Source organism: Borostomias antarcticus (assembly GCF_949987555.1).
Source record: "Borostomias antarcticus genome assembly, chromosome: 1".
Lineage (NCBI taxonomy): Eukaryota > Metazoa > Chordata > Actinopteri > Stomiiformes > Stomiidae > Borostomias > Borostomias antarcticus.
In genome coordinates this window covers 52,762,823-52,775,322 of record NC_140234.1, presented here as the reverse complement: position 1 = coordinate 52,775,322, position 12,500 = coordinate 52,762,823, and the positions used below count along the sequence as shown (strand labels likewise).

The 12,500-nt window shown below is 48.1% G+C and overlaps 1 protein-coding gene across 1 annotated transcript in view; it reads right to left on the bottom strand.

Moving 5' to 3' along the window:
* robo2 (roundabout, axon guidance receptor, homolog 2) overlaps nucleotides 1-12,500 on the bottom strand; it is a gene marked incomplete at both ends in the record, with an annotated part of 297,263 nt that overhangs the window by 32,571 nt on the left and 252,192 nt on the right. Inside the window, 6 exons of the mRNA XM_084436465.1 lie at nucleotides 4,341-4,572; nucleotides 6,445-6,566; nucleotides 7,971-8,137; nucleotides 8,252-8,417; nucleotides 8,519-8,600; nucleotides 9,928-10,133. Coding sequence (XP_084292591.1) covers nucleotides 4,341-4,572; nucleotides 6,445-6,566; nucleotides 7,971-8,137; nucleotides 8,252-8,417; nucleotides 8,519-8,600; nucleotides 9,928-10,133 — 975 coding nt within the window. The remainder of the gene's footprint in view (nucleotides 1-4,340; nucleotides 4,573-6,444; nucleotides 6,567-7,970; nucleotides 8,138-8,251; nucleotides 8,418-8,518; nucleotides 8,601-9,927; nucleotides 10,134-12,500) is intronic.

Genomic DNA, 12,500 nt, shown 5'->3' with positions numbered 1-12,500 from the left:
CGCAGTGACTGGCAGGGGAGTCACACCACAGCAGAATACTGACAGGTCAATTACTCCCGCTCTGCTTCTACCTCGCCTGGGCCCCCACCCCCCAAAACGGCGCGCGTCACCCCGCGAGTCTGCGCTCATCCCTCAGAGTGGCCTGCCACACGCTGACCCCCTCTCCCCCCCCCCACCCCCCTCCCGAAAGACCGGCAGCAGGCCCGGGTGCGAAGGAAGACGAATGACTCCGGTGATCAACCAAATGCCTTCACCAGATTACAGACAATCTACCCGGGGGAGAGACCCATCTCCCATCATGCTTAGAGGCCTCCGCCACCGCAGTGTTAGACGCAGGTGACAAAACACTGCATCACCCGGCAGCCATCGGGGGCAATGTCGTTCAAAGTTAATGTTATGAATGATTTAGCAGCTTATTATTATGCATATTTGCACTAAACAATACACATTTCTCATTAGGGGCCCTGAAGGCTGCGCTAATAGAGCCATTAGCGTGGTGATGTATGGCTGGCAGGAATGTGACCCCCTGTCTCGCCCACATGCCCACAGCCGAGCTGGAGGCTTAGGCTAAGCTAACTCCCCCACACTAAACAAGTGCTAATCTGGACCCTGGGTAGACTGGCAGCAGCCAGGGGCCCTCGTCCACTGCGCCCTAGGGACACCACTCATCCTGGAGGGATGAGGCCAAATAAGACCCCTTTCCCACCGAGCAGCACTGTCCTGTAACGATGCTGTGTGTTTAGACGGGCCGCTTCTGAGGCAGTCTGTCTAGTGTTTTACATATAGCTGTAATTCAAAAAGAGGCTATTGGTCCATCTCCGGCCTGGATTCCCAATGTCCCAAATGGGCTCAGAAGAGAGAAAATAAACTCACCTACTGAAGTGAAGTAACATTTTGCCAATGAGCATCATCCCCGGGTCCCCCCGGACCGACCCTGGGCACGCTCTAATTGTGTTAACTAATGGACACTCTCAACTTTAATCACTCTCAGAACTACAATTCCCAATCAATCTAGCCGCCCTGGTTTGAAGTCCCCCGGTCTCTGAGGAGCCCGCAGCGCTGTGAGGCTGCCAGCCACAGACGTCCATTAGAGCCGGCACATAAATAGAGCCGGACCCCTCTCTGAGGGACCAGGATGCATTGCAGATACAACAGGAGCACGGTGTTTTATCAGGCCTGGTAATATAGCTGGGACATGCAGGTGTTGTGGGGCTTAGGGGAGAGGTGCATGCGTGTGTGTGTGTGTGTGTGTGTGTGTGGGGGGAGGGTTGTGATGTGTTGGCAGCTACAGTATAGGGTCTATACAGTGCTGCATACACAGGCTGGCCACAGGAGATAGGGTCCCTCCAGCGAGACCGGGGGAAATAAATGGGCCTGTCACCTCAACAGGATGTGAACTGTCTCATATCTGCTGGGAGGTGGGGTGTGTGGGTGGGGGGCTCTCTGTGTACGGACGCTGTGTGTGCGTGTGTGGTGCAGTGCATGTGCTGTGCATATGTCGTTCTGTACAGTGCGTCTGCCCACTAAGGTACTGGGCCGCATTTCCCAGAGCCATCGTAGCGCTACTGTGTGTGTGGTAAGATACTTCGTGGGCTCTCCCTTTAGACAGCACACCGTTTCCCAAAGCCTCCGTAGGCTGAGATATACCTTACTTAAGGGATACTCTCTTAAAGGAGTAGTAAAGGGAAAATGCATGTTTAGCCCTGTTTTAAGGTAACTTATGATCATATACAATGGTTCAGATCATAACGTTGACAAAACTAGCACTTTTGAGAAAGTCTGATAATTGCTCTACCACCGTTTTGGTCATACCATGGATGTGGGTGGGCATCTTGAAAAATCTTTCAAAAACATCTTGATTTCAAAGACAAGAAACTCACCGAGGTGTTAGTTGGCGTTCCGACATATAATTCACCAAAAAGTAAGATTCTAGTTCATCTGGAAAGGCTTTTTTAAATATTTAGCATAGAACTATTTAGTCGCAGCACATATGTGTGTAAACATCCGCAAACTAGCTAGCCTAGCAACATAAACAATAACAATAGCTACCGTAAGTAGTTCCGCTTCCTGAATCCCCTCTGCGGATTGATCTACACATCTGCAACGGTCGCGTCAATACAAGTCAATGGATTTCATAAAATGATCAATAAAACCCTACAGGATTCATACTCTGCGGCGAATTTGATGTCAGAACACCAACGTACACCAATTACCCCCTCGGTGAGCTTCTTGTCTTTGAAATTGAGAGTTTAACATGTTTTTAAAAGATTTTTCAAGGTGCCCATCCACATCCATTGTATGACCGAAACGGTGGTAGAGCAATTATCAGACTTTCTCAAAAGTGCTAGTTTTGTCAACGTTTTGATCTGAACCATTGTATATGATCATAAGTAACCTGAAAACAGGCATTTTCCCTTTACTACTCCTTTAAGGGCGGTCAGAACCCATTGTAAGCATCCCTTAGCGATGCACTCCGTTAATCCCGTTATAGTTTTAGCCTGATTAGAGCAAAATTATACTTTTAAAAAGGAGAGTTGCAATATAGTGCACATCTATCTAACCTACCTGCACAAATTACATCATTAGTGTACAATAACCTTCATAAAAATTAATGATAGCCATTTGGTTCATTTTAATCATTTAATCAGGGCCACTTCAGTCCTATGGATGTCCTCCTGGACAGTGCCATCCTCTCCAAATACAGGCGTTCTGAAAAGTTAGTCTACCTCCTCAGGATGACCTACCACCCATTATATTGTGCTTAATTCATAGATAGCGCATCCTGTGAGATAGAAAATGTCTATCAGAATGCCTTAAGACCCATTTTATTGTGCTTAAACCATGGGTAGCACATCCTGTCAGGTAGGAAATGTCGAAATTGATATCAACATTTCCTACCTGACAGGATGCGCCTCCCATGAATTAAGCACAATATAATGGGTCGTAGGACATTCTGATAGACATTTCCTACCTGACAGGATACGCTTCCCATGAATTGAACATACCGTAACATAATGGGTGGTAGGTCATCCTGAGGAGGTTATGCCAACTTTTCACAACACCGGTTGAGAACAAAATCATTCACTCATTTAGCTACAGTATTATCATCACCGTCATCATCATTAGCTATCATCATTATCAATATTTTTCCTGGCCTTTCAAGAAGTCCCAGACTAGGCTTATATGTCCCGATTAATGCTCTTTATTGTATATTTTGTAGGCTATAATGTATGAATTGGAACTATCACAAGCTCTCTCCTTGACTCTTAAATTGATGAAGTTTAGTAGGCGTAGCTTCCTTTTTGTTAATATTAGATTGGGGTACAGTAAAATGATGATGACAACACTTGTTATATCGTAACGTCATATATTTGGCTTTATAAACGAGCAATCGATGTGCACAGCATCGATTCATTCATTTCCAGGGACAGCTCCACCTAACGCTGTACAGCACCTTACGATTTACCTTACGATATATCATAATGTTGATAATAATGTTGATCGTATTGATGTCCACTAAGGGAGAGTCTGGGAAACATTGGTAGGAAAAACAGCTCCTTCACTAAGGTATACCTTAAGAACCTTCGTAGATCGCTAAGCTACGTAACTGGGAAACGCGACCCTGTGTATTAAAGATATTGTGGTGGCAGCGTTGGTGTCATCTGTCTTTCCCTATAACAAACGCCAAGGTAATGAGGTTAATCACAGTCTTGCCAGACGGGGAGAGCAGGTAAACTGCAGGCTGGAGGCTTTGCAGTGTGTGTGTGGTGTGAGAAAGTGTGTGTGTGTGTGTGCGTGTGTGTGTGTGTGGTGTGATAGTGGATAGTGTGTGTGTTTGTATGTGTGTGTGTGTGTGTGTGTGTGTGGTATGATAGTGTGTGTGTGTGTGTGTGTGTGTCTGCGTCAGGCTGAGGGCGACAGCTCCGCCTAGCAGCAGGAAGTGAGCGCTGTGTCCAATCACAGCTTAGGCCTGTGGCTGGAGGGTGATGGATGAGGAGAGTTCCAGCGAAAACACCACCAATCATAAGCAAACAAGCACCGCAGAAAGGTCAGCGTGCACGACAAGGCTGCACACACACACACACACACACATACACACACACACACACACACACACACACACACACACACACACACACACACACGCATGCCCACACAAGCACGCATACGCACAACTCCCAAAATGTGACATCTATGATATCATGACCATGGCCTGAAAGAAAGATGTCAAGCATGTCAAACAGTCATACCGAATATTTGTGGACACAAACCACCTCAATACAAGCAGCACAATATAACAAAGTCAGAAGTGAACATCCTGAGCGTTGATGGTCCCATACCTTCCTCTGTAGTACGTGCCGTCCTGGACTCACTGTCCATGCCCTGGAACTCATTGAAGTAGGGGCGGACCTTGATCTCGTAGACAATGCCTTTTTTGAGGGCAGAGAGGACCACGCTGCGCTCTGAGGGGACTTTGACATCCTGGGTCTGCCAGGGTCCTGGGGAGGACAGCCCAGACGTCTGCCTGTACAGAACTCTGTAGCCCTGGATGAACTGAGACTGGCGGTCCACCTGCAAAGCAGCATGGGTAGAGGAGTGTTCACTTCCAATGTGTTAGGAGCAGAAGTAGACAGGGCAGGCATGCAGAGCAGTGCTTATCGCCACAGTACATAAAATGGTATTGTTCAACAGATGTCCCTTTCCGTACCAAGGATCACATGATGCCACTTTAGAGGCTGTTACTGTTTTAATGGCCCTTCTATCATCAGGTCTGCCACACTTAGCTCAATTAGTATCCAGAGAGGCCAGTCCCAGCTCCTGCATAAAAATGCTTTCAGGACTTGTGTGGTGCTAAACGGCATACATATGCATGTCTCACAGGTCCCGTAAATACCTACTAGTGAGACCAGTTCCAGCCAGGCGTTACAATCGCGCGCACGCACGCACACACACACACACACACACACACACACACACACACACACACACACACACACACACACACACACATACACACACACACACACACACACACACACACACACACACACATACACACACACACACACACATACACACACACACACATACACAGACACACCCACAGAAACACACAGAGGAGCTGAGGAGAGAATGCACACTGTGGGTTCTAAAGACAGATCTGTCCAATAGAGTTGACAGAGAGCCTGGAGGTGTGATACTGTAGGGCCTGGCCCGTTGATAAGGGGCCTCCTCTCTCAACTTGGGCCTATTTGGATGGAGAAAGCATGCAGGGTAGAAGGGTGGGGTGCTGGTATAACTCACAGTAATAGCTTGTTAACAGTGGGAAAAGTGAGAGAAGCTTTCAAGTGGGATATTAAACAGCTGTTTGTTCACCAGTGTACTGTAGCAGGAGTAAATCAGCAAAATGGATTCTCCGCTTGGTGTGTAACTTTCATTAATGGAATGATTTGGGAATATAAAAGCTTTCCAGAGTGGCACTCTGTTTGCTGGATGTGGCCTGATTGATTAGGTGGCTGTGTTCTGTGTTGATTCTGCACATAGTCATAAAGCAATGCTTTAGCATTAAATTAGACTGTATGTCTGCGGGTGAGGACTTCTTAGAGGGGTCAATAAACGTGTCACTAGGAAAGCTGCTAATACTACACAGCAGTACACTGTGGTTAAATACCTGGATGATGTACGGTAGCGTACCCTAGGATCCACATTATTTAAAACAGGTCTTTCTGGCACATGTCTATCCTCATGTGGGGTTGAAAAAAATCCAATGTGCAATGGGTGTGCGTGTGTGTGTGTGTGCGTGTGTGCGTGTGTGTGTGTGAAGAGAGAGGGTGCGTATTTGTGTTTGTTGGAGGGGTGGGGGGTCACACAAATGAGGGTGGTAGGAAGACTGATGTCTGCAGCACTTGTCAAGATGGAGGACCACAAAAATGAAGAATATACACAATTAATTTCAATCTACGTGTGTCTGTGAGGAGCCTGTGTCTTAATTAGAAATTAACAAAAAAAAAGTAACTACAGTAAGATTGATGAGCAGCCAGATGTTCCTGATGTGTCTTCTGATGTTCACTGCAGCTTCAGAAATACAAAATCCTCAGCTGTTTGATGTTCACTTTAAAGCCAGCAATTACAGTGTTTCAAAGCTGCAGTCCTAGGGATAGGTTGACTCCAATTTCCTAACATAAAACACATATACACACCCTGGGGAACACCTTGCTGTCTTCAAAGAACCATCTTCCCTTTCATAGCAACTCTCTTGACTATAGGACTCGAGGTTGTAAAATCATGAATGCATAAAAGAACAAAACTTAAGTGGAATTTCTGAAATCAATCTAGACCTATAAGGAGTCAGCATGCATATGTTTTATAAAGGAGCATTTCAGACAGAGCTGCTTGCCCGGACTGCAAAGCCAGCTGGATGGATCTGTCCGTAGCCCGACTCACCGTCCAGGTGACCTGAATGGTCGTAGGGCTTATGACGACAGGGTTGTGCAAGCGAACTATGACCTCTCCCAGTTCCTTCTGCACATGTCTGTGGTCCACCCCCTGAGCTGGAGGGCTAATGTCTGGGGGGGGAGAGAGAGAAGAAGAAAGAAAGAGAGACAATGAACAAGAGGGAAAGAGAAAGGAGAGCACACTGCAAAGCAACGTATAAAGGTTCAACATCACTGATTCACTCCAGTTCACTTGATTCCTCCTTACAAAGAGACCCTCGGTGGTGGTATTGAAAGTGCAAGTGAACAAGCCAATCGGCCTCCACAAAGACGCCTGCTCTGTCTGCGATTGTGACTTCATTTTAAAAAGAGTGGCTTCATCTGCATTAGAATGACTTCATTCCTCTTTTATTAAAGCAATTTTCTGGGTCTGAGAAAGATAAAGATGGCTTGGGCTGTGGGAATTGTCTCTCTCACTGAGGTTTGCCTGAAGAACCACATCAAGAAGTGAACTCATATAAGACATAACCTCCGACATATTGTATCTGAGGGAAGATAAATGAATGACATGATGACACCATTTTCCGGCCCATTTCCCATTTCACAAGTGCCTGTGTTTTCATCGTTCAAATCACAATGCATGACATCCACGGTGTGGTTTTTAGAGAGAGGCACACTGCGAGCATACTGTAGTACATGGACTTATTTACTGGGACACAAATGATTTACCACAGGAAATAATATTTCTGACCAGCCTTCAGTGAGAAAACAGGACCGTTAAGAGTCTGGAAGTCCACTAATAGAGCTGGACAGTCCAAATGCAGTCTTGGATGAGATGAAAAATCGATTAATCTTCATTGACCGCCACCATCAATATGCATTTCTGTGCATCAATACAGACCCCTTGGCAAAACAAGAGAGATAAATTGGCAATCAAATAGACTCCTGGCATGAGCTTTGACAGGGTTTAGTCAAAGGTTGCAGAGCTAACTGCGGCAGTGGACTTATCAGATAAACGTAATATGGAGACTGTGGTCTGTACAGCACCTTGATCTAATCATCTTTGTGTTTGGATGCAGTCATTTTCTATGGTTATGATCATTAACATAGCAGATTTGGCTCTAACTTAGTTAGGCCTTCCAAAAGTAGACATGCTTATTTAACATAATTGCCTAAGCGTAGCTGTATTGAGCTGGATTGAGATGGAGGGTTTGACCTCTGGAAGGTTCTTGTGGTATCTCAGTGAAGCTGCTGGACACACACTGCTGAGGGTGTCTGATAGCTATCGAACTCTGAAGGGGAACATCATGACCTTTCCCTGCCTAAAGCTGCAGAAATAGGAGCAGGGGAAGCGAAATAGGAAATCGTGGAGTAAGATAGTGAGAAACGATTACCTGAAAACCCACAGTGTCCTAGTGTTACTGCACCATTGAGATTAGATTGTATTTTAAAGAATGCTATAACTATGCCAATATAAGTAACAGTTCCAATACGTCTTTAACATTCATGCAGTTTTGTGCTGGTTGGGTCCAGTACCTTGTGTTCTGACAGGCTCGGACATGGGGCTAGGGTCGCTCAGACCCTGGCTGTTCACCGCCCGGACCATGAACAGGTAGATAGTGTTGGGTCGCAGCCCCTTGACCGTAAACTGGGTGGTCTTGACGTGGTCCGCCACCGTCTGCCAGCTGTTGCTCACCGACTGGCTGCAAGTGGATGTCATAAAAGGGCACTACATTGTGCTGACCATTACCATGCACAAAGCCAGCAGGTAAGGAGGTTTATTTTTAAATACACATGCTACTGTATCTATGACCAACCTGAAGGCTTCGATGACAAACGAAGAGGTGGGAGATACCGCCGCCAGCCCGGGTTGCCAGGACAACGAGACACTGTTCTTGGTGACGTCGGTGACCTGAGGTTTGGACGGTGGGCCAGGGAGCTCGTTCTCATCGCGGTTCTTAATGACCATCACCCCTCCTGCTTCTGACCAGAGAGGACCAGATAGAAGCAGATGTGTTGAGCGAAAGGGTGTGGGGTGAGTACGGATTTTATCGAGGCTCAAGCAAACGAATAGACATCTTCACCTTTGACCTCCAGGAAAGCGCTCCACGACGTCTCCCCGCTGGAGCTGGCCGCCACACATGTGTAGACCCCCGAGTCGGAGAGCTGGGAGGGACAGGGCACACGAAACACCGTCAGCACGCCGGGGCGCGGCTGCTAAACGAGCCGTCAGGGTTTTTCAGATCGGAGCGCGCAGCAACAAGCGGACACTAGCGGCCTCCGTCGCCGCCAGTCAGAGCGGTGCCGCGGCGACATCAGGAGGCTTACTCCGCCGCGGGCGCGGCCATGTGTCATCGCGAAAGCCCCAAAGTGCTGACGCTAATTTCCTAATGAAATCCATTTTCTAGTCGCCCCCCTCTCTACCACTTTAGCCCCCCCCCCCTAATGCCACCCCAACCGCCCACCTGCCCCCCTACTCACCCCCCCTCTCCCCTACGCTAACCACAACAAAGGCAAGGTAATTCATTTAGGGCGGGCTGCTGAAACCCCCTGGACCGATGACAGCTGGCTTGTCTCTCCGCCCGTCGGACTCCGGTTGTTTGTTGGTTTTCGTCCCTGCCTCTCCTTCGATTTATTTAATAAAATGTCAGTGGTCGGCAGCTTTGTCAAACCTAATGGATATTCCACCGAGGCCTCCGAGTGAGGAAAGGGGGACGTGAGTGTTCTAAATTCAATCTACCCTAAATGTGTGTGTGTGTGTGTGTTTGTGTGTGTATGTGTGTGTGTCTCTATTCTATAGCTGGATCCATGCCAGCCCTCCACAGCTGAGTCTTGTAAAAGCCGTCGTGTCACTAAGTGATAGTATCAAACAATTTACAAAAATCAATGCCGCCCCTTCATCTCTTTAAGGCAGTATGATTCCCCTTGTCCATCTCAGTTATGTCTAAGCCATGTCCTACCGCATGCATGCTCTCTCTCTCTCTCTCTGTCTCTCTCTCTCTCTCTCTCTCTCTCTCTCTCACACGCACGCACGCACATACGCACATACACACACACACACACACACACACACACACACACACACACACACACATACAAACACACACACAGAAGCAAATGATCCACATATAACACACCCTGAGGAACACAGAGAGAAGGAAATAAGATGGGGAGATCACAGACAGAAAGGACTACTTTCCCAGGGACCTGAACAAGGAACAAGTGAATGAACAAAGAACAAGTGAATGAACGAGTAGACTGAGTAGACTGAGTAGACTGAGTAGACTGAGTAGACTGAGTCACGCACAGCGAGGGGATGAGGCAGGGGACAGAGAACAGCCAAGGTGAATGGAGGAAGGTGGGTGGGGCGGGAGGGAGGTAATGGCCACTACGGACAAGGTTAGCGCCATAACAAATGACACATTTACAGCCTGCGGAACATGAGTCCAGTCAGCGGTGTGTGTGCTGCGCGGTGGCGTGGAGCGGCTCTCACCCTGAGGCTCTTGATCTGGAGGCTGCCCAGCCCCTGCAGGGACATACGGGGGTCCTTTCCCAGCAGACTGACCCCGTCCTTCAGCCAGCTGACGGAGGGGATGGGGTCCCCCGAAGCCTGGCACTTCAGCAGGGCCACGCTGTCCATGCCCAGCGTCTGATTGGACGGACCCTGGCGTATGATGGGCGGCGGCCTGTCCGTGAGCACTGGGGGGACACGACAAGAGTTGAGTCAAACAAGGCATGTCAGGATGGAGCAGACAGACAGACCTCTGGAGCGTATGTGGGTAAAAATAGGCGAATCTTGAAATGTGCGGTTTCATCTGAAAGCGAGAGGATGCGGTAACTTGTAAAGAGGCCTTTTTTTCCCCCCTCAGGTCTCGTAATTGTACCACACAACAATGACTATCCCTGGCGTTCCAGGAAGTAGGGAGAGAACAGCTGAGTAGTGTTTTCCACTCTGTCTGATGTGGTGGAGGAAGCTGAGCAGTTCCCTCTCATAGTCTGGACACCCTCGCTTTCATAAACTATACGAGACAAAGTGGTGGTGAGCAGCGGCCCATTGACTGTTTCAACGCGGTTCCGAAAAAAAAAACTTCACCGTGTTCAGTGAGGAACACAATGAGGTGTCTTTCGAACCCCAACGCTATCCCAAACTGAAACAAACACTTTACTCTGAGTCACTACATCAAAGAAACCCTATAGGCGAGCGTGTGTGCAGGATTCTCAATAACCTCTCTCTGGGAAATAGGCCTTGTGCGGTTTATTTATCCTTAGTGAGATGAATGCTAATTTGCGAATGAATTTATGCATTTGTAGCGTGCTGGAAATGCCTGTGGCTTCCGCCGCAAACCAGCGGAGATGTCAGAGGTGCTCTATCAGTGAGTCACAGTTCGAGCGCACAGGCCGTTTATATTTCAGTATTGAATAATGTGGAGTCCCCTGGCATGGCGGCATACGCGTTCATTAACAGGTATGGATTAATGGTGTCAGAGACCTGCGGCGGCTAATTAGTGAGTCTACCTCGGTAACCTTTCAACACATCATCACGCCCTCTCTGTCTCCCCTTTGTTCCCTCTCGCCGGGAAATCAGACGAATGGCGAAGTAGGAAACGAATCACGTCTGCCTCGCTTTAATAGAGTCACTTGGCATGGCCGTACCTCCCCCTGAGACCGGATGATAAAGAAACCAGGTCATGTAGCCAACTCCTACCTTTCAGGAATGTTTTTTTATCGGAAGGGATGGTCAAATGCATCAGCTTACCCTGAGTCTAACCTGGGGATCTTTCCAAACAGCCCTATCTGCTCAGCCAAGACCCCAGCGTGCTGTAGCCCACCCTGGCACCATTAACTCTCAGGGGGAGTTCTCCGCTTGTCACGGCTATCGCCCCTGGACCATCCAAACATTATGGGCTCAGGGGAATGGTTTTCCTACGGCCAAGGTCTTGCCCACGGAAACATCCGCTGTACTGCAGATGGAAGGAGGAGATATCCTATTCATGAATGATGACCTCTGCCTTAGCTAATGAGCCTGGAACATTACGTTACGCTCAGTTTCCAGGGAGTAGAGGCACACGGTGTCGACGTGCGGATGGGAGGATGACACGACGGAGCGATAGAGGCGGAGGAGATGAGGGGAGGAAGGGCCAGGTGGAGACCTTGACCGTCTGGGTCGGGAATTTCTCATTCCAGATCTCCTTGAACCCGGGACGAGGGGGGGGACTGTTAATCAACAGCACAGCGGAAGGCGTCGTCGTGACCCCGCCCCCTGCACTCCTCCGCCCCTCTCTCCGCTCCCCCCTCCTCTTCTCCTATCCTCCGTCAGCACTGGCCAGCATCCATCTCCATCACACTCCTCTTACACATTCCAGACACACGCAACCCCACTTCCCTACACTTCACACCCATACACACACTTACAATAAGCAGACACACACTTACAATAAGCGTACATGTCTGTGTCTCCTCAAACAAATTAAAACAGTCATTCTGAACCAGGGTGAATGAGAACTTCAGAAGAAGGCTGTTATTACTAAAATAGTACTATGTCTGGCCATAAAAGCCATGGGTGATATTCATTTCAAGTTTGTGGTAAAATTGGGAGTCAGACAAGGTTTTAATCTTTCCCCTAGCTTATCCTTGAGCAGACATATGGATGGCTGTCTACCCTCCCATCTCCCCGGCAGAACAGATTAGAGTCGCAGAGACCAAGCACCAGCTCATAATTCATCTCTCTCTCTCTCTCTCTCTCTCTCTCTCTCTCTCTCTCTCTCTCTCACACACACACACGCGCGCACGCACCACACGCACACACACACATGCATGCACACGCACGCACACACGCTAACCGTTGTCACTCACTCAATCACACACACATCCACCTGCTCAAAGACACACACACACACACACACACACACATATTTCGATCATTAAACTTGGACTCAAGGGCAATGCTTTATTCCCACTCCTGCAAAACTAGAGAAAAACATTTAATTAAATTGTCTGTAACAAAATTGAAAAAGAAGAAATATTGCAAAAGCAAGGTCATGGGCAAACTGTAATACAAATTCTGTA